This window comes from Pimephales promelas, chromosome 17 (genome assembly GCF_988280905.1).
Source record: "Pimephales promelas chromosome 17, fPimPro1.hap1.1, whole genome shotgun sequence".
Classification (NCBI taxonomy): Eukaryota; Metazoa; Chordata; class Actinopteri; order Cypriniformes; family Leuciscidae; genus Pimephales; species Pimephales promelas.
The window spans coordinates 16,849,945-16,872,141 of NC_142785.1; the positions used below are offsets into that span (position 1 = coordinate 16,849,945).

The window sequence follows — 22,197 nt, forward strand, 5'->3', positions numbered from 1 at the left end:
GGACAGTTAGAAATCATAAAATGTGTACCGGGCATAAGACACCGTGTAAAATGTGTTTTGAGATGAACCACACCCAATCATACCAGAGCTTATGCGGCTCTGCCTGATTACAGTATGGTACAAATATGTCAGTGATCTCACTGAAATCCTTTGCTCACACACAGACACACAGAGAGTTCATTTTATCTGTTTTTATGCAGATGTGAATCTGTAAAGTATAGTCTGAAAACTGGCTGTAAATGTTTTGATATTTTGCTAGATTGTGTGTGTGTTTTTTTTTTTTTTTTTTTTCTGGATTATCTCGGTACACACTGTAAATCAGGCCTGGATTGTAAATGGAACAGGACAGCTTGCGGCTGGAACAAGAGGGGGGGGGAGGGGGGACTAATTTTCCTCTGGCAAGCTTAGATTCCAGCTTTTGAATCTCGCCACATTGTCTGGATTATGGATACAATGTGAAGAGTGTCCAAGGGTTATTGGGAGGATGAAATGTGTCTATTTCACCAAAACAAAACTAAATCCCCTAGCCCTCATTCAGACATCTTTTCATAAACGGATACAAACATTTATTCATTTAGAATGAGTGCAGTCCTATGTACTCCTGTGTACTCATATTAAGCAAAATAACTTTATCTATTATTTTCTAGTCTCAATGGACAGACCACTATACTCTTTTCAGATGAGGGGAATTTTAAGCTCATCTATAAAATGGATGTCTATGTGCTGTGTAATCAGATTATCAATTCCATTGTTAGAGCTCAACAGTTTAAATTTTAATGCTTTTGCAGACAGTTTGCAATATTTAGGTGATAAAGCCGTTGCACCCATTTTCTGAGGTGCGAATTTATGTTAACAATAAAATATTTAGATAAATTAACAATAAAGTTTAATACACCATTGCAAACAATAATGTTTCACTAAAGTTTATGACCGGTTCATTTTTATAAACTATCAATGATTTTGTGTTTCCTTTACTCTTCTGGGAAAATCTTCAAGTGGAATTGAATGTAAATGACAATTATTTATATGATTAATAATTCATTCACATTACTTGGATCATTTTTTGGGTTTCACAGAGAATAGATTAATTTATATTAGGTCCATAATTAATTTTTACAGCATAAAATATAAAAACCTTGATAAATAGACTATTTCTGTCAGTTTTAATGAGTTATGTGATTTATGCCTCTTCCAAAGTAAATGCAATGCTGTTGTTTGATCTCCAACAGGGGGCGCTAAGGAATTAATTTTACCGTCTGCGTGCACCTTATTTACATTCAGAAGCCTTGGTGCATCCCTTACCAGTAATAAAACCACCATAATAGATTAAACATGAATAAAGAACCAGCTGAAACATTTCACCTCATCTGACAGTGACCTTCAAATGCTGCCTGAAGACAGGTCGTATGAGGTGAGCTGATCTGTTTTTGGATGTACAATCAATGTGAAATTCTTCCTGTTATGCAACAGACCTCAAACTGCTGTCCGCTGATCTCCACAGTCACTCAGACACACACTTCTATTTCTCATTCTGATTAATTTTGCCACATATAATAGGCTAGAGACTTTAAATGTCAGTAAAATAACTAGGCACAAGCTGTAGTCAGTTGTGCTTTACTCTAGTCATTACTGGTGATGGTAACGTGAGCAAATCATTAAAACATTTTTTAGAAAATGTAAAATGTATATCGAATATGTCATTTAAGAGGTTTCGGGGTTAGTTGTGAGAAGGCTGTATCTGAGTATGAGGCATTAAGTGAAAAGTCATAACAGATGCTTGTTTTCTAGCAGTGATTTTATTGTAGTATATGTTAGTTTCAAATGTCTAGAACAAAACCTTAAATCAGATTCACACCATTTACAACAGTTATAATTTTGTACATTCCATTTTATACATTTAGATTGTGGTCTTATATTCAATTATTCAAAATTAGGTTGATAACATCATGTCAAAACATGTAACAACCTTCCTCATGTATTACAACATGCCCCACTTAAAATGAGCATGAAATAAAAATATAATTAAGTTCATGATAAATGTATTTTCACTTGGTTAAAAGCTTAGGAAATGTTAATATTCTATGTAGACCACATTGATTTTTTTTTTTTTCAAACTTAAGAATAAGCTAACAAAAAAAAAAACGCTTTAATAAGGATCCATTAATTAATGCATTAACTAACAATGACCAACATATTTGTTACAGTATTATTGTAATGTGATATTTTGGTATAATGAGTTCAATTTCCACCATGGTGAAGCTCTGTAAGTACTGTGTGAAACCTCCAGGAATTGACTGCCTGGTTTTGTGAAACTGCATCCAATGCAAGATGCACCTTCCCTGAGATGACTTGAATAACGTCCTGCTGCCTGGAAGTCTTGAATTGTTTTTTGGCTGCTTTGAGAGCTGGGCTCCAGGGCCGAATTAGATTATCGTGAGGCCCATTTAGAGTGACTCTTGGTGGGGATAGAGGTCAATTTCCACCACTGTGGAGCTCTGGAAGTCTGTAGCTCCAGGGCCTTTGCGGCTGATGTCTAAAGCCCACTTGGGCTCACTCTGTTTTATTTTATTTGAGCTCATGTATATTTTATTTTAAATCTCTGCTCAAAAAAGCAAATTAGTAGCACTGATCATATGAACTCTTATATATAGACTGTCAAATGTTCTTGCCCTAAACATTCTCAAATCAGATTATTATTATGTGAAGTTAATGCCAGCAAAAATTGCAAAAATTTGCTGTGTGTAGAATAATGAGGGGAAAAAACGAACTTAAATGATTTTAGCAAATGGCTGAAAAATAACAAAGAGTGAAAAATTGAAGGGGGTCCGAATACTTATATATATATATATATATATATATATATATATATATATATATATATATATATATCCATACACAGTGCTTAGCAAAAATGAACACACCCATTTTTTTAAAGTTGACAAAAAAAAATCATCTTTTGGAAATTGATCTTAATGCATTAATTAAAAAAAAAAAAAATAGGAAAAACCCACCCTTTAAGGATACCAATTTTCTTTCTGAATGACTAATGTATCGTAAATAAAATGTTCTTCCGTGAATCCCTGCAAAATATAGTTCTCTGTGCACACATATAACGCCATATGCTTGTGCCGTTATGGCGTTTACTGTAAGTGCTAGCATGCTTTAGCAAGACCCCTCAGAGTCAGCACATTTATTGCTGTATAATTGTACGGAAGGAAAGAGTAGGTCAGAAATGCATGTGTGTGTCCTTCTCAGTGTGCAACACAACCCCCACACTGCAGCAGAGATTACATTAGAGCCCAGTCTCCTATAATCACTACTCTTCATCATAGTCGTGTGAGTGTGTGTGCACACCTCATTTCAACCTCTCTGATCCCCATTACATCACTGTTACACATCCAGGCTGTTTCGTTGCTATATCTGGCTCTGTCGTATGTGGTTGTTTCTTTCCTCCATTTAATAATAAAGTCTTGTCATCTGTCATCTTCCCCTCACGTTTGGCAGTAGATGAAGATACAGCATTAGGAATACACTACAAGAAACAAGAGGGGATATTTAGCTTCATGTGACCAGAAGAAAATCATTTCAATATAGCTTCATACTATAATTTTATGTTATACTGAGATGAGGAAAAACACCCCAAACTGAGCAAAAATATGCAGTTTGGTGCAGATTTGATTTTTTGATGATGAAATTCTGAGCTTTAAATGTAAATCAGTGGGATGATCTTTATAACAGTATAGCAGAATACTTTCATTAAAATGCATATAAATATCAGTTGCCAACTTGCCACTAGGAGTGTAACGATACCCTCACATCACGATTCGATACAAAACACGATATGATATTATTGTGAGACTCCAAGACATATGATAAAAGGTTAACAAAAATGTACTGTTGATTAAAGTGGTAAATTTGAAATTACATTGTAGGTGTACATGAATAGGCTTGGACTTGGTGCTGGTAACCCAAAGCACATGAAAATAGTGACACCAGAATACAAATATTGATGATTCTGAAGCTGAAAATTCAGAAATGAATTTGCTTGCACTCTTTTACTGACAAGTAATATTTAAAATAATGTAGGACACTTTTTACCAGTAACATAAGATTTTTGGCATTATAAGGACCCTCACACATACCCCCATTAACATTATATAGTAGTTTAATGTAGTGCTGACACTAAAACTCTTAAAAGGTTTTTTTTTCCTCAGTAATTTTTATTTTGGGTGAGCCATCCACAATACATATTGTTGCATGTTTGTGGACAATTTTACAATTGTAGTAAAAAAAAAAAAAAAACATTTTTTTTCAGAACCGTGTTGTGCAATGTAAAATGTGTCTTTTTTCTGACTAATAAAAATGTATTGTTGAAAGTAAAATGTAATTTGTTTTTGTGGTGCAACCTTTATTTTTGAGAATGGACAAACAGAGGGAGAGATATGGATAGAGGGATGGAAGAGGGGGATGGGTGTGCTAGGTTCTCCGCTGGGGGGAGGAACAGATTATTAATGATTAGCAGGTTGGGGGTACTGGATTATCTGCCCTCTCGGGGGTTGATGACGACCCTACTGTATCTCCAGCCGCTTTACATCACCACACACTGTTCCTGAAATACACGTTAAGATGTGGATTCTTCTGTATGATCTGAATCAAAAGCATCTAGTGTGACTAATCAACCGTGTGACTTTGCTTAATCCCGACATCATATTGCAAGTCTTTTGAACTACTTAACCATGTGAATTATTTATTTCAAGCATTATAGGCACAGCTAGAAATTTGAACACTGAAATCATTCCTACACCTCTTGCTTTTAAGCTAAAATGCTCATATATTTATATAGCCACCACTTTCGAGGTCAGCTCTAAGGACAAGATTGATTTACTATACTGTTCCTAGAGGCACATGATTTAGCTTTAGGTTTCAGAATGAATATTTAAAGCAAATTCAAGGCCAGTTACAAGCAAAAATATAGCTGCGAACAGCGATTACGGTCCCACCGAGTGGTGCCACCGAGTTTGGCCCTTCATCGCTGCTCGCAGCTATATTATATATATATATATATATATATATATATATATATATATATATTTACAAATGGCGGTGCCACCTGTCTTGTTTTTGTATATACAAAAACAAGACAGGTGGCCCCGCCACCCCGGTGCCTTTAGGGTTACTGTGCATGACGGGCAATAACGTATCCCCACTTTGATTGTTGAGAAGATGTGCTGTAGAGCTTGCAGTGGTGTGGGCTCTGCAAAAGTGTGCATCGAGGGCACATATCAACCACAAAGTATGTGTGAGCAACCTTTTGAAAGCTAAAATGAAAAATGAGACACCCCACGGTCTCATGGACTTAATGGACACATGATATAAGTACACAAGACTGAAAGTTATATGAGGTGTGCCATTTTCTTTAAAGCTTTATTCAATTTAAATTGTTAATCATTTGACACAACAAATGGATAAAGTATTATTTTAACTTTTAAAAAAAAACTATTCTTTTCTTAACTCTTAAATTTTTTCATAGACCAAACACAAATTCTAGTTTATAGTATATTCCTGTTCGAAGATTTTATGCTTCTCGTATACTCATGAAAATTATGAAGTATGAAAGCAGTGCTTTCCGTCTAGATATCCCAATCTATATATACCATTTCACAAGATGTAAACAACACTGGTCCAGAAGCACTTCCTGTTTCAGTTTTATTGTTGTTTTATTGACTGTTTTATTTATTTCACATGTAAAGAAAACATCTTAAAGATGTTTGTTTAACTTTTTTATTCAGTTTTAAATGTTCTGTTGGTTGTATTTTATCCCAGCTTTTATGTGGTGTTAAAAAACTGAAACAGGAAGTGCTTCTGGACCAGTGTTGTTTACATCTTGTGAATTGGTCCCATATTTAAATTTATTGTTTGCTTTACATTAAATTAAGATTGTATGTTTGGTAATTTAACCTAAATTAATCACAACTGATGCCATAGGTCACATTACAGTGATAACATTGTGGACATAGTATGTCCGAATTTCATTCAAACTACACACATAAATAAACAGCATGCATTTTCAGAAATGCCAAATGTTTTGAAAGTGACACAGTAACACAGTGTTTCACTTTTGAGGGGAATCAACCTACAAATGGCTTACTGATAGTTTCCTCATCATAGTAGATTCAGGATTACGCATTGAAGCTGTAATCTGAAAAATGTGGTTCAAACTGCATCAAATTTTCTAAGCTGTATTAGTGTAGCATTAAGCTGCATTTGTATGTAAGTCTCAGCTATTTGCATTTTTGTTCTAAACTTTAATTTTATGTTTCTCAATTGATTGCAAGAAAGGTTTTGAATCCCACATTAAAAAAAAAGAATCTTTAAAAATCTTTAAAACCCTTTGAACATCTCCATTCCATAAAAGGTTGTATAGTGGAAAAATGTTCTTTAGGTTTTTAAAATGTTCTTCGCAATTTGCACAAAAAAATGGTTCTTTTAAGAACTATTCACTGAAAGGTTCTTTCAGGAACCAAAAATGGTACTTCTATGCCATCGCTGTGAATCCCCCCTTTTGGAACCTTTAATTTCAAGACATATACGGTAGGCTGCTGATAAAAATTTATACTACGAATGCAATACAGTAACACCATCTATTGTGCATAATCTTTTAATGCCTAAATTCAACCAATACACAGGTAATGAAATCATTTGGACATTCCCCAGTTAGTGTTTATTTCACATGCATTATACTACTACAATACAACAATAGATTTCACCTATAAGAGAGAAGTATATAAAATCCTGACGTTTATCCTCTCCTTCACAAGATTGAAACTTGTTTGGTTGAAAAATTGTGCCGGAATACCAATAGGACAACAAGAAACAGTCAGGCTGTAATCTTGTTACATAACAAAACGTTTAATTTTCATTCACTGTTAATCCGTTCTGAGTTCACTGTGTGCCCAGGAGAAGAATAAACACTTGTAGCTTTCCACTAGGTTCATAAGATCACACTTAGATAACACTTTCTGTATTAGATTACATGGTATATTACATTACAGACTTGAAACATCATAAGGGTGAGAATATGATAACAGAATTTTTATGTTTTGGGTTTACTATTCATGTAATGTAGAACCAAATGTTCACTTAAACCCTATTTGGCAGCATCTGTGAAATTAGCATTATGTTTCACCCAGAGATAAAAATGGACCAATCGATAAAATATATTATTTAATGGCTCTAACTTAACTAATTCCATGTGTTAAAGCATTCATGTTGAGAGTCCTAAGAAAGGTGCAGAGAAAATCAGCGCCATCTCTTGTACAGGAGTGAAATTTGCTATGCATTTGGCCTGACAAATTTTCATTTTGGTCTTGGATTAAATGATAAGTGAGAAATATACAACAATCTGCAAACAACAATTATTGATGGTCCTCGGTTTTGATTTACCAAGAGTGCTTATTTTTAGTTTTCTTTTTCTATTTTTTCAATTTCTTGTCTGTGTTCCCTTGTGAATAAGAATTACACTTTACCAAACTTTTAAAAAGAGTACTTATTACAGAAATAATATATTTAAAAAAAATTAAGACCCCAATATACTTCAAGGAACTCGAAGAACGAACTGGTGTGATGTAATTTCGAACTAAATCAGGCCAAAGTGTAGTTCTTTTAGGGAGTAGACATCCATGAGAAAAAAACATGAATGCACTCAATCTGCTTTAGTAGAAACTGAAGTTGTGATTCTAATTGAAAGAGGCACTCGTATTTAATTTAGAACCAATTTGTTCTTCTTGTTCAAGAAACCAATTTGAAATGATTCGAGCTTTGTGACATTGGTGCATTATCCTACTGGGTGGGTTAGTACATGGTGAACATAAAGGGATGGACATGGTCAGAAACAATGCTCAGGTAGGCCGTGGCATTTAAACGATGCCCAATTGGCACTAAGGGGCCTAAAGTGTGCCAAGAAAACATGCCCCACACCATTACACCACCACCACCAGCCTGCACAGTGGTAACAAAGCATGATGGATCCATGTTCTCATTCTGTTTACGCCAAATTCTGACTCTACCATCTGAATGTCTCAACAGAAATCGAGACTCTTCAGACCAAGCAACATTTTTCCAGTCTTCAACTGTCCAATTTTGGTGAGCTCTTGTACTTTGTAAATTGTAGCCTATTTTTCCAATTTGTAGTGGAGATGAGTGGTCCCGTTGGGGTCTTCTGCTGTTGTAACCCGTCCGCCTCAAGGTTATGCGTGTTGTGGCTTCACAAATAGCATACCTCGGTTGTAACGAGCGGTTATTTCAGTCAAAGTTGCTCTTCTATCAGCTTGAATCAGTCGGCCCATTCTCCTCTGACCTCTAGCATCAACAAGGCATTTTCGCCCACAGGACTGCCGCATACTGGATGTTTTTTTTTTTTCATTTTCACACCATTCTTTGTAAACCCTAGAAATGGTTGTACGTGAAAATCCCGGTAACTGAGCAGATTGTGAAATACTCGGCCCGTCTGGCACCAACAACCATGCCACGCTCAAAATTGCTTACTTTTCTTTCCCATTCTGGCAGTTTGGAGTTCAGGAGATTGTCTTGACCAGGACCACTCCCCTAAATCCCTAAATGCATTAAAGCAACTGCCATGTGATTGGTTGATTGGATAATTGCATTAATGGGAAATTGAACAGGTGTTCCTAATATTCCGATGACTCCTGTCCCTCGCGGTGAAGTTCTTTTTCGTTCTTTGCTCATTGATATCGAATGCTTTTCTTCTTGAGGTAACTAACTCGTTTGAGGTAGGCCTTCTGAACTTTGCATCCTCTCTCAGCCTCGAAGGCAAACATACTGCTGCTCTCCACATCTTGTCAACAAATAATAATGTGAAAACATGTACACTGTACTGCATAACACACCATCCGTTTCATTGTATGCTTTAAATCCGCATCTAAAGTGTCCCAAAAATTCCAGCGCTTAGTCTCACGTATCAAAATCGTAGACTGTTAAAAGATCAAAACAAACTCCACGAGTGATGGTTTTTGTTTCGCCTCTAGAGACCGCTCTCGCACAACAGCACTTGTTAGCGCATACGCAAAGTAGGCTACCAGACCACTGATTGGTCAAACCTGCTTGCAGTCTGTGTTCTTCCGACTTTATTTTGTATGCTTCGGGGAAAAGTATCGGAGCAAAATGATACATTTTATTATTTAGGAAATATAGTGTAGTAAAAGTGAAAGTTGACAAAAATATAAAAAAAAATCAAGTAGCCTAAAGTACTTAAGTACTGACTGTAACGAAGACACAGTGAGAGTGATTATATATGTAAATATGGGAGTGTAATTAATTACAGTAGAACACGTCACTGGAGAGAACACTGCTCTTTGCCCTTGACTGTGGTGTCGCAGGAGAGATCAGCTCTGATGGAGCGGCCGTGACGATGTGCTGACGTAGTCCTCATCATCAGCAGCACACTGTGGAAACCCGCGAGAGACTGAGAGAGCGTGGAGTGAGTGGAGATCTGTCCTGCGGCACTGCAGTCACTCTCACTGACGGAATATTCTTCATTAGACGCTCAATGATGGAGGTTCCACGCTTGGGACACAGTGTCAGCAGCCCCACGAGCCCGTGTGAGGACATGATAAAGAATCTCAGTCTGGACGCCATTCAGCTTTGTGGGAGAGAAGGTAAGAAGTGTTGCTTTTGTTCAATTCTCTCCCATTTTTTTTCCAAACAGACGAACTGGAGTGCAGGAGCAGTGACATTTGAGCTTTCTAGACGGGGAAATATTTAAATGCATGCAAAATACAAAATGCAAATGTATTTAAGGCACATGCTTTTAAAGATCCATACCCACTACAGGTCTGGGGAGCGCGTGATGGTTGCTCAGCTATTCTGTCATTTTACTGGATCTGGTTTGGTATGTCAGTTGCATTCCAGCTTTCACTAGGAGATGTCATTTTTAATACACGCAAATGCAATCACAAACTCACGTGCTGAAATAAAATAAAAAACAGTTTTGATGACTGTCCTTTGGGCGCAATTGCATTATCTGACACATAGGCTAGATATTTGCTCCCGAGCTTACCTAGTTATTCTATCTTTTCTTTTAAGATAGCATTGCAATGCATTTAAGCTTTCAAGACAATGACTTATTATTATTTCAGTCCTAAGTTTCTTTGTAAAAACGACGTTTCGATGAATAAATCACATTTACTAAGGCGCATGGATTTTTTTTATATTTATAATATTCTTTTGGGCCATTGAAAGATGCATGTTCTCTGAGCACTTGAATGTTTTGTTTTAGTATAATGCTCGCGTAACGTTCAGCACCATGGACACAGTCATTGCGCGCGCACAATACTGAAACAATACCGGATTGCAGCTGCGTGCATCTGGCCATACGACCAGTGAGCAATTCATTCACTCTCACACCGTAATGAAACAGCAAAATTCTGAATATGCTGATTCATCTAGAATGATGACACTGCTGTACATTGTTATATGCGAATGTCTACAACTGTACGTTCACAATTAATGGTTATGGACAGGTTTTACATGGGTGTATCCCAGTGCGTGCGTTTCTACCATACCTCATTGATTTTCCAGAAAAAGCTCTCTTGCCTTTTGCTGCTCTGGAAAAGCATTATTAGCTAAGGAGTGTATTGTTAAAATACAAAGCATGTCATATTAAAGCACAAGAGCATTTTTTTGTTCCTTCTGTGTCATAATGGCAGCATATTTACTATTTCATATTCAGTTGATTTTCTTTTTGTTGGCAATTAATCAAAAAAAAATAATTGTCATTAAAATTAAGTCAATTAATTGTCCAATATTTGGTTATTTTGACATTTATCACAAGTCAAATACATAACTAGAACTCACAGATGTGTCAAGTTCACAAAGTAAAGTAGATTTTCTGTTTAAATTCTGATTGGTGAATTTTCAGTAAATATTTCAAAGCAAATGCAAATACTAATGCAAAAAAAGTTAAATTCAGATAATCATTTAACCACTAATAATCAGTACAAATTTAAGAAACAAGATATTATTTATATCCATTATATCACATCTACAGATTTCTGGGGACTTGTTTAGCATCAGTCTCTCAGTGCTGAAGAAAAGAACATGCTTTGTCTGAGCTATGCGAAATTTCCTTAGAGCTCTGTTTTGTATTCTGTACCAGCACTGTGCAGAGGAACTCGAAGTCCCTTCAGCCATGCTGTCACAAGACAGAGAGAGACAAACAAAGAGAGAACGTTCTTATTGACACGGTCCAGTGTAGCATCGATGCTGTCACAGTCCTTTGAGTGATATAATGGGTGTGGACACACGACTCTATTGATTTCGATTCTATTGTATTAAAAGACTTTATCAAATAATCGTTCTAATGGACATTACCAAGCTTTTCAAATGTCCCGTTATATCAGATGCTACTATTTGCACTAGATATGTTAAAGCACATGGACAGAATCACAGACTCTAATATCATTGGTTAATGGAAGTTGTACAAACATATGCGCAGATGTGGGAAAAGAAGGAACATGACGATGACATGATGAACATATCTGAGTCACAATGGGTACGTTCTGTTCCGACCAATCTGTCCCCTGAGTCTTATACCTCTCAGCATGCCATAAACACTCCAACACCTCCCCTCACCATTTGTGTTGGCATAATAATGGACATCTGTGTCAGAGATTAGAGGAAAGGGTAACCAAGTTAGAAAATAAACTTAATCCAACTTTGGGTTTTCAATTTTAAGGGAATAAATTGGGACTTTTCAAATAATTTCATTGGAAAATATTAATGCTGTACGGCAGTTTTTCATTGCCCAGGATCATGGCTATAACTGCAATAGAGACTGGGGACGACATAAGGGAATGATCAGTGGTAAACAAATATGGGTTCCCTATCTGTCAGTCACTCACTACAACGTAGGTCATGACTGACCAATAGGAATCTCACTAGAGAGGCCAATCTACTTTGAGTGAAACTAAAACAAGTCAATACACATTGGCGTGCAAACATTTGCATCAGCTGCACAGCCTCGTTAGCGTGGGTATATAACAAGCAGCTGCTGCAATTTGCACTTCAGCTTTTTGCTTCGGAGCCAAGCACTTCAAATGCTGAATACACAGAGTGAATCTGCAAGCCTCTTCTGGATCTCTCTACTTTGTTGCAGGCGTGACAGCACAGCAGCGCGAGCGGTCTTCTCTTCTCTATCCTTTTTCTTTTGTTTATTTTAAAAACTGAGCAATAACAAAAAAGGCTGTTTTCACAGCTGGTAAGGTGCGCTGTGAGAGCGCTCAACAGTTTTTACAGCTGTTAAGACCAGCGAGAGGGAACATCGCACAGACAGGTGCCCATTCCTGTTTGTGTTCGCAGTGACCGTTCCCCTGCATGCTTCAGCACCAAGGAGAGCAGTCTCTGAATGAGCTTACACAGATAGTTTGCATCTTTTTTTAAGATGTTGTTCTATCTGTGTGTTTCTGGATGTGGTCGTTACCTGGGGTCACGGGATGGTCATGATCGCTGCCTCGTGTTTCTGGCCCTCGAATACACTAGGGCAGTTTGTGGATGAGTCGTGTACCCATTGTGGAAAGATGACCATCTTGGATCTGCGGTCGAGACTCTTGTTCCTGCAAAGGGGCGGAGTCCCCGTCCATCTGCCGACAACCAGATGTCGATCACTACATCGGAGGGTGGCTCAGATGTCTCCGGACAATGGCTCGGAGGCGCTGCCTCCTCCGGGTGTGCCAGCAATGCCCGAGTCGGACCCAGAGATGATGACCATACTTTCCCGGTTTGAGTGTAGCCCTCTACCGTGTCCCGAGCCCTCGAGGCTGGTTGATTGGTATCTCGGGGTGGTGCGCACTGGTTTTCAGCAACCCATCCCAGTGGTTTTCTTCCCGGAAGTGCACAAGGAGCTCAACGAGACGTGGACAGCCCCTTTTATTGCCAGAAACAGTCTCGGTGGCTCCTCCTCCCTGGCCACCATTGATGCTGGGGCAGTTAAGGGATACACGCGTATCCCGCGAGTGCAGCGTAGGCCGCTGCAATGCAGCTGTGCCCTAACTCCACTTGGTGCGGAAAACCGTGTCTTCCTTCCCGGTGAAGGACTTTTCGACTAGGCTTACAAGGGCTGTGGGGAAGCTGCCTCTGCCATGTGCACTATGGCGTTGCTGGTGTTGCATCCATCAGGCCAAGGCACTGAGGGAACTGCATGAGGTTAGTCATGATCCACACAATCCTCGAGGAACTTTGTGCCACAATGGACCTCGCACTTTGTGTGAAGAAGGTTTCCACCGTTGGTGGGTCATGCGATGTCCACACTAGTGGTCCAGGAACGCCATCTCTGGCTGTGTCTGGCCAACAAGAGGGAGAACGACAAGCTCCGGTTCCTTAACTCCCCCGTGTCCCAGACCGGCCTTCTTTGACGACACTGTCGAGAACTTTGCCCAGCAGTTCTTGGCTGTACAGAAGCAGATTGAGGCCATCAGACATATCCTGCCGTGGCAGTCAGCTGCTGCCTCCACCCCACCACCCGCGGCTCTTTAGTATGCTCATCGCTGGTGGCGTCCTCCTGCTTCTGCTTCTGCCCCTGCTCCTGCACCACAGCAGCAGCCTCCACCTAAACGGTGCCGTAGAGCCATTCGCAGGCAGGCCACCCTGCCCGCCCAAGCCCCCGCCAAGAAGGGCGGCAAAGCCAGAGGTAAGTGGCCCCAGGACGGGTAACCCGGAGATGGATAAAACTGCTCTCTAGGAGATGGTTCCCTGGAAGGGGGCCGGGAGGAAAATTTGTCTGTTCTGCCACTTGTCTTAAAACCAACGGTACCCAAATTCTCAATAATAGAGTAGCTTCCTTCATCTCTGGGTCTGAAGAGGGCCCGTAGAGCAGTGGGAGGAGAGAATCATCACCACTTTCATCTGCCTCTTCTGTTGCCAGCGAGCAGCAGTGTGCAGTCTGAGAACGCCACCGAGCCGCCTCCTGCACCTCCTGATCCCGTGGAATCAGGTAAGTTCTGCGCAGCACACTCAGACGCAGCTACAGGCCGCCTCCCAGAGAGAGCTGCCCGAGCCGTGTCCCTGTGTTCCACCTCTCTGCCTCAATCCAGGTACGCGTACGGTCCCGTTGGTGCTCCCTTTGAGCCTCTGCAATCAGTGGACTTAAAGCTTCTCTCCATGAAGACTTTGCTACTGGTTGCACTGGCCTCTGTCAAAAGGGTAGGAGACCTGAACGCATTTTCGGTCGACAAATCGTGCCTAGAGTTCGGGCCGGGTGACAACCATGTGGAATTAAGACCCCGGCCTGGCTATGTGCCCAAGGTTCCCACCACTCCCTTCAGGGACCAGGTAGTGAACCCGTAAGCGTTGCCTTTGGAGGATGCAAACCCAGCCCTGACTTTGCTCAGTCCCATTCGCACTCTGCGTTTGTACATGGACAGAACCCAAGGTCTCAGGACCTCAGACCAGCTCTTTGTCTGTTACGGAGGCCAGCAGAAGGGAAAGGCTGTCTCCAAGCAGAGGAAGGCCCACTGGACAGTGGATGTCATCGCCTTGTCTTACCAAGCACAAGGCATGTCCTACCCGCTCAGTTTGCATGCAGGCGTTGCATCCTCCTGGGTGCTGGCTTGTGGCGCCTCGCTAACAGATATCTGTAGAGCTGTGGGGTGGACGACACCTAACATGTTCGCTAGATATTATAGCCTACGCGTAGAACCTGTCTCCTCCCGTGTTCTCACCCTAAACGGGTAGAAGTACTGAGAGGCCCTGTCGGCTTGCTGAACCCTACTGACTGTGACTGACCGATAGGGAACGTTTCGGTTACATATGGTAACCCTTGTTCCCTGAAAGAGGGAACGGAGACGTAGGTCCCGTCGCCGCACATCTGCAGTCACCTGCCAAGCCTGCCAGCTTATCAAGCTTGGCTCCTCAGCAAAAAACTGAAGTGCAAATTGCAGCAGCTGCTTGTTATATACCCGCGCTTACGAGGCTGCACAGCTGATGCAAATGATTGCATCTCAATGTGTATTGGCTTGTTTTAGTTTCACTCTAAGTAGAGATTCATATTGGCCAGTCATGACCAATAGGAATCTGTTCCCTCCCTCAGAGAACTGGGGTTACCATATGTAACCGAGATGTTTTTCAATGTCTGATTATTTATAAACTATTACCCATAATCCTAAATATGTTTAAAGTACCGATTTAAAATAATATAATGATAAATATAACTTATGACATTTCTCTTACAATATATTTTATGCAAAACCTTATACTTATATTGAAGGAAATGTCTGTAAACTTGAAATATACTGGACCCGGTTACCCAAAACGTTCTTATTGCTAAGTAGTTCTTAACCTATTCCTTAACCTCTCTCTTACCTTTATGCCATGATTCCTAACACGTTTGTACGCTAATTATATCTTCTGTAAGTCACACTTTCGTAAGGTTGGTGGGGACCATTCGTAAGCTGTCTTGGCGTTGTTTGAGCTTAAGGAGCTAGTCGCCACCACTGTGCAGCAGTCTGTAGAAATCAGCACAGCGCAGTACAAGTCAAACTATGATGTGTTGACAATGTTGTGGCTCAACAATGATTTTATGTTATGGACAATTTAAGACTAAAATGATTAAGATTTATTTCTTAAAGTGGAATATGTATGTTTATCAGTTGGTTTGTGCCAAAAAAATAAAGCATTTTAGAAAAAATAATTGACAGTACAAGAGTTCTCATCAAAAGCTAAAATTAGTTAGAATTAGTCTTTTTTCCTGCAACCCATAAAAATGCTAATGATTGGGGATATGCAAATTGGCAAAACAACCATAAAAACTGCATTACACACTAAACAGAGGTGAATCTATCAAACAAATAAGTATCCTCTTAATTTAGCCATTTTGAAAGAAGTAGCATCAATTTCCTGAGAATGACTGATAATGTTCATTATATTCAAACCAATTTATGACCCTCTTGTTAATGATTGGTGCCAATATGATAAGTTTCTCCTTTAGATTCAGTAGGAACGAGCCCACATTTCCATTATGTAATCATTGTGAAACTGCAGATGCACTCAAAGCAAGCTTTTGCTTCTGAACCACAGAATACTCTAAGGACAGGGATTCATTTGTGAAAAGATAAAAAAATGGATGAGCCGAGACGTGCTGTGGGACTCCTTGATAAGCATGCATTAAAGGGGGGCGTTTCTTCCCCCTCGGGGCAGGCCTCAGATGGGTAGTCCTTTGTGTAAGGCCTACAGGAGCCTGACAGTGCTAACTCACTACTCCTGTCTGAATATACAGCTTTGGCCAGCTGAGGATGGGGGACTGGCTCCAGAACAGGGGCTACCATCTGCCAAGCTCGCCTGCTAGTGAAAGAAACTATTTAACATGGCCATCAATTTGCTAATTGTGTCCACTATGCACATAGCACAGCAAAATGACAACTAAGCAGATGTAGATCAGACAAATAATGCAGCTGATTCATGATTATTAGCCTATTCACAGCTGAACATGCTCCTAGAGACAATCATGCTGTTTAAATAAGTGTCAGCTGAATGTAAACTCTTTTTCATTATATCTAAATATACTATATGAACAAAAGTAGTGGGACACCTGCCATTAATTCAACAGGGACTTCTACATGCATAAACAGTAATATGGAGTTGCCCCACCCCCCTTTGGAACGATAACAGCTTCCACTCTTCTCGGAAGGCTTTTCACATGATTTTGGAGTGTTTCTGTGGGAATTATGCCCATTCATCCAGCAGAGCATTTGTGAAGTCAGGCACTGATGTTGGACGAGCAGGCCTGGCTCGCAATGTCCAGCTCATCCCATAGAGCTTTTGTGATAATATAATACCAGTGGAAGTTTGGTCCTCCTCAGCTATGGAACCAGCAGAGCGTTGCCAACTTTTACGCGCAATGTGCCTCAACACTCGATGACCCCACTCTGTGACTTTATGTGGTCTTTCATTTGTTGCTGAATTGCTGCTGTTCCTAAACCCTTCCACTTTCCTCAATATCACTTACTGTTGACCGTGGAAAATAACTATATTGCCAAAAGTTTTGGGACGTCTGCCTTTACATGCACAGGAACTTTAATAACATCCCATTCTTAATCTGTAGGGTTTAATATGGAGTTGGCCCACCCTTTGAAGCTATAACAGCTTCAACTCTTCCGGGAAGGCTTTCCCCAAGGTTTAGACGTGTGTTTATGGGAATTTTTGACCATTCTTCTAGAAGCGCATTTGTGTTGTCAGGCACTGATGTTAGACGAGAAGGCCTGGCTCGTAGTCTCTGCTCTAATTCATACCAAATGGTTTCTATCAGGTTGAGGTCAGGATTCTGTGCAAGCCAGTCAAGTTCCTCCACACCAAACTCGCTTATCCATGTCCTTATGGACCTTGATTTGTGTACTGGTGCACAGTCATGTTGGAACAGGAAAGTTAGGAGTATGAAATTGTCCAAAATGTCTTTACACTTTAGACAATGCTGAAGCGTTCCTATCACTGGAACTAAGGGGCCAAACCCAACCCCTGAAAAACATCCCCACACCATAATCCCCCCTCCACCAAACTTTACACTTGGTACAATGCAGTCAGGCAAATACCGTTCTCCTGGTAACCCCCAAAACCCAGACTTACCAGTCTGGTAAGCATGATTTTGTTTTGTAAGGTTTGGATGCAGCTGCTTAGCCATGGAAATTAATTCTATGAAGCTCTCTACACACTGTTCTTGAGCTAATCTGATGGCCACACAAAGTTTGGAGGTCTGTAGCTATTGACTTTGTGGCCTTATATGGCCTACCACTTCGTGGCTAAGTTACAGTTTTTCCCAATTGCTTCCACTTTCTTAATTGTTTCAAGAATGGACTTATTGCACAGGTGGCAACCTATCACGGGACCAGTTTTGAATTCACTGAGCTCCTGAGAGCTACCCATTCTTTCACAAATTTTTGTAGAAGCAGTCTGCATGCCTATGTGCTTGAATTTACACAACTGTGGCCATGGAAGTGATTGGAAAACCTGAATTCGATGATTTGGAGGGGTGTCCGAAATACTTTTGGCAATATAATGTATAACAGAGATGAAATTCCATGAACGGACTTATTGCAAAGGTGACATCCTATCACACTACCAAGTTTGAATTCTCTGAGCTCTTCAAAATGACCCATTTTTCTCTAAAATTGTTTATAAATACAGACGCTAAATGGCTATACACCTTTGGCAATGGGTCTGATTGAAACTCCTGAATTCAAACTTTAATCTTTGGCCAGAAATATGTGCAATAGCTCAAATATGGACTACTGTCCGGATTTGGTAACATCAAATGTTGTGTATGATTATTTATAAAAAGTTCAAAATCAAAACCCCTGAGTGCAAGATGAGTCATCAAATGTTTGTTCTGTTTTTCAAGGAAGAGAAAGACTTTAAACTTTGAGTATACAAACTTTTTAGGAAACTTTATTTCATTATTTAAACCCTATTTGGGGTTTTCAAAAGTTGTAATGCCAAAGACCTCCAAATATGATTCTAAAATATGAAGGCAGCTACATACATACATGTATAAAACTCCATTGAGAAAAACATGTTTCCAAAATTAAATTATGTGATTTGTAGTCACTGCATTAAACTAAAATAGACCAAAATTCCAACAATGATTTTTCATCTTCTAATAAAAGCTTGAGACTGTGGCCTTCAGCCCCAACTTTGTATGTTTTTCCATCACCTCGTGCACAAACATCACACCAAAAGAAACACCATGCCATGCTTGCTTTTCTCAGATCGCATCTCTTCTCGTGGTGTTATATCACTGGCATCACATGCTGCGTGTGTACTGTTCAGAACTTATCTGTCTAGTGTTAAAACAGTTATTATGTGAATTCTTGTTATATTAAGAGATTCAGTCATGTGATTTTTCACTCTCGCTCTATATGCCCCTTAGACAAGCTCATTGTTCACTCATGGATAAATACTCAACAGTAACATTTTACAATAATGTTTCATTTGTTAACATTAGTTAATGTATTAACTAACATGAATTAACCACGACCTATCAATTAGTTTTACCGACTGAATATGAACGGTGAACCTGTGTAAATAATGTAAATGCATAAACAACAGCACAAGTGTGGTTTAATAGACTAAAACATAGAACAAATATATATTGTAAATAAAACAAATATTGGTCAAATACTGTATAAGTATTCCTGTTGCTCAAACAGGAGAGCATCCGCCAATGTCATGGGTTTGATTCCCAGGAAATTCATGAACTGATGAAAAAGGAAGGCATACTTTGAATGTAGTGTAAGTTGCTTTGGGTAAAAGCCTCTGACAAATGCATAAATGCATACTAAATGTCTAAATATGGGCCATATATTCATGATGATGGATTTGAATCATGATGGATTTGTGCACAAATATGGCAAATAATGATTGGATGTTAAAAACTAGGCCTAAAGATTTAGGAAATATTTTCTTCTTGCTCTTCTTTTCTCCTTAAAAACTGACAAATCGAACTACCTTCAAACCATACACAAATATGGGATTTTTTTGCATACTGAGTGCTTTTTCCCTGCTGTCTGCAGCCCATTTTCATTCACCTGATGACTCAGATTAGAAACAGACACCGATTAGTAAATACTGAACAGTATGCCTCTGATGCTCTCTAAAACAGATCAGCCTGTTATAATGATGAGGTAATGCCATAGCTGGTACAGCATGCGGTACTTTTGTGTCCTTTTTGAAGCTTTAATTCAAATAAAAAAATTTTTTTAAGCGTATTCAAAAGAAAGGAAGTCAAAAAACAAAAGTCAAAGTTCAAAACAACAATAAGGGTCAGTAAATGATGACAGAATTTTTAAGAAAGTAAGTTTAGCAAATTGCATGGATTACAATGAATACTCAATGAGATCTAGACATGATTTTGTTATTATAAAAAAACAGAGAGAACTGTGTAAAAACTAATGGTTAAGCACAATGCCATTGTAAAGCGAAAGAAATATTGGTAACACCTCCTTCAGTTACCCATGTAAATACTATATACTTATTTTAGTAACTACAATTACTGGGTAATAACTAGTACTAACCCTGAACCTACCCCTAAACCTACCCCTGTTCCATGTACTTACCTTATATTAGCCAGTACTTTCTAGGTAAGTACATTGTAAGTATTCTGTAAGTACTGTACTGTAAAAGGAAGCGTTACCGAAATATCAGTTGGCAGAAACAGACACCAGGTTTAACCTTGAACAAAGACACAATCAGAGCAAAAGAGACCATTCAAAGAGGTTTTATGTTACCCAATACTAACCAAAAGCCCAACAAGGCCTAAAATAAACCAGTGGAGAATGACCTTTAAGTTGAGGAAACCTGTGTCAGTGCTTGTGTGACATTGTGATTTTATTCATTATTCATTCATTTCTCACTTTCACAGCATGTCTATAAAACGCATGTCTATAAAATCTCTTCCAAATTACAGTTTTCTGGCATGAACAGAGCATAAGCGTGTTGTTTTGGTTCAGGAGGAACTGTAAAAGGTGACTTTTACGCCTTCCACAAATGATATGTATACATTTAGACCACTTAACTTAGTGATTATGTAAAAAGGCTTTCAACCAGCATAACAAAAATGTTTCTGAAACAAATCGCCTACCCTGCCTTTAAGTTATTATGTTTTAATAATCTTCTGTCATGCTTAAAAGAAGTTGACGTGTTTTCAAGTGTTGGTTAACATACTAAAACATGAGTTTTAGTACTTGATTATACATTTAACTGTATTGTGTTACATTTACAATTTAAATTTTAATTAAATTTACATTTTAAATTAACTTGATTGTGGCTTTTTAATAACAAATATGGCTTAGGTACATGGTATACAAGTTTTAACATAAACTATTAATTAAAGTATATTTAGTTTTAGTACCATATACACTATTTTATGCTTGTCAGTACATTCGGCAATCCACTTAAACAATAGAAGTGAATGTGAAATGACATATAAAGATGTACCAAAGACTTACTGAAGCGGGTCGAATAAAGCGTTCTGTAATTCAACTAATTGAATTTAAATATATCAATTTAAAATGCAATATGTTTTCATGGGATTGAATATAACATGCAAAAAAGTGTCTAAAATATTCAGTTCACACACTAAGCATATTCTTTTAAATTCGGCATGAAGTTTGCAATAGTCTTTTCTTCCCAAATATGTCATATCGGAGTGAACGGTTTTTGAACAAGAAAAAAATGTAAGACGGAACTTGATTTTGTCCATCGGGAATTGATGGGAGTGTTGAATCGCTCTCGTTTGCTATTGCTGCGATCTCATGTTAGTGACAGGTTGTTTCGATTTCATGGTGACTTCTTGGTAAAGTACATATGTATATTTACGTACTCTTTAAAAGTATGCTAAAATGTGCTTATTTTTAAAAGTGATTCACTCATGTTGATAAGTGTTCTAATTTCAGCCATGCACAACAGGTCTTTCAGCTGTTAGAGAGCTTTGGTTTGGACAGGTCGTGTTCTGCGGTTCTGAAGCGGTGTCAGGTTGATAAGAAGGCCCTGCTGTGAGGACCATATGCTCCTGGCGTCCCACCGCTGTCATGAGCTCTTCCTGTACCTGGGCCTCATAGTGGGACGGCACAGTAGATCAAGACTTGAACAGCCAATATCTCAGAGTCTCGAACACAGGCCTGTTTCTGTCAAGTCCACTGGAAGTTCTCTAATGGTTTTACTTCAAGAGAATGATTCACGCCTTAAATGCCCTCAGACTAAAGTACACTGTAAAAGATACAACCCACTTAAATTAAAAATGTATTTGTGGTCAAGAGTATAATATTTTTAATTTTAAAAAACATTGTTTGTAGAACAGGGTATCTACAAAAAAAAAATTCAATCAAATTTTAGACTTTTTAAGGTCTGTACACATACAATTTAAATTGTATGTTCATACAGAACAAATCCATATACAATCTCAAAATAAATTACTTGATTCATTCATTCTGATTCGTTCTTTTGTGCTAGGGCTCATATTCAACTGCAAGAATAAAATACTTGTGACATCTTTTATATTTAAATATATATGTATTTATACTGGTTTATTTACTAGTAGGGGCTAAAGGTGCACCAGGGTAAAAGGCACATTTCCTTATATTTTCCTTTTAGACAACGCTTCCCTGCCATTGATGGAAATTTACGGCTTTTCGTGTTTTC

General features: G+C 38.8%; 1 protein-coding gene across 1 annotated transcript in view; it reads left to right on the forward strand.

Annotated features, from left to right (window-relative positions):
- Nucleotides 1–9,417: 9,417 nt before the first annotated feature.
- Nucleotides 9,418–22,197, forward strand: part of phyhiplb (phytanoyl-CoA 2-hydroxylase interacting protein-like b) — a 34,231-nt gene continuing 21,451 nt past the window's right edge. Inside the window, exon 1 of the mRNA XM_039653180.2 lies at nt 9,418–9,674. Coding sequence (XP_039509114.1) covers nt 9,566–9,674 — 109 coding nt within the window. The 5' untranslated portion in view covers nt 9,418–9,565. The remainder of the gene's footprint in view (nt 9,675–22,197) is intronic.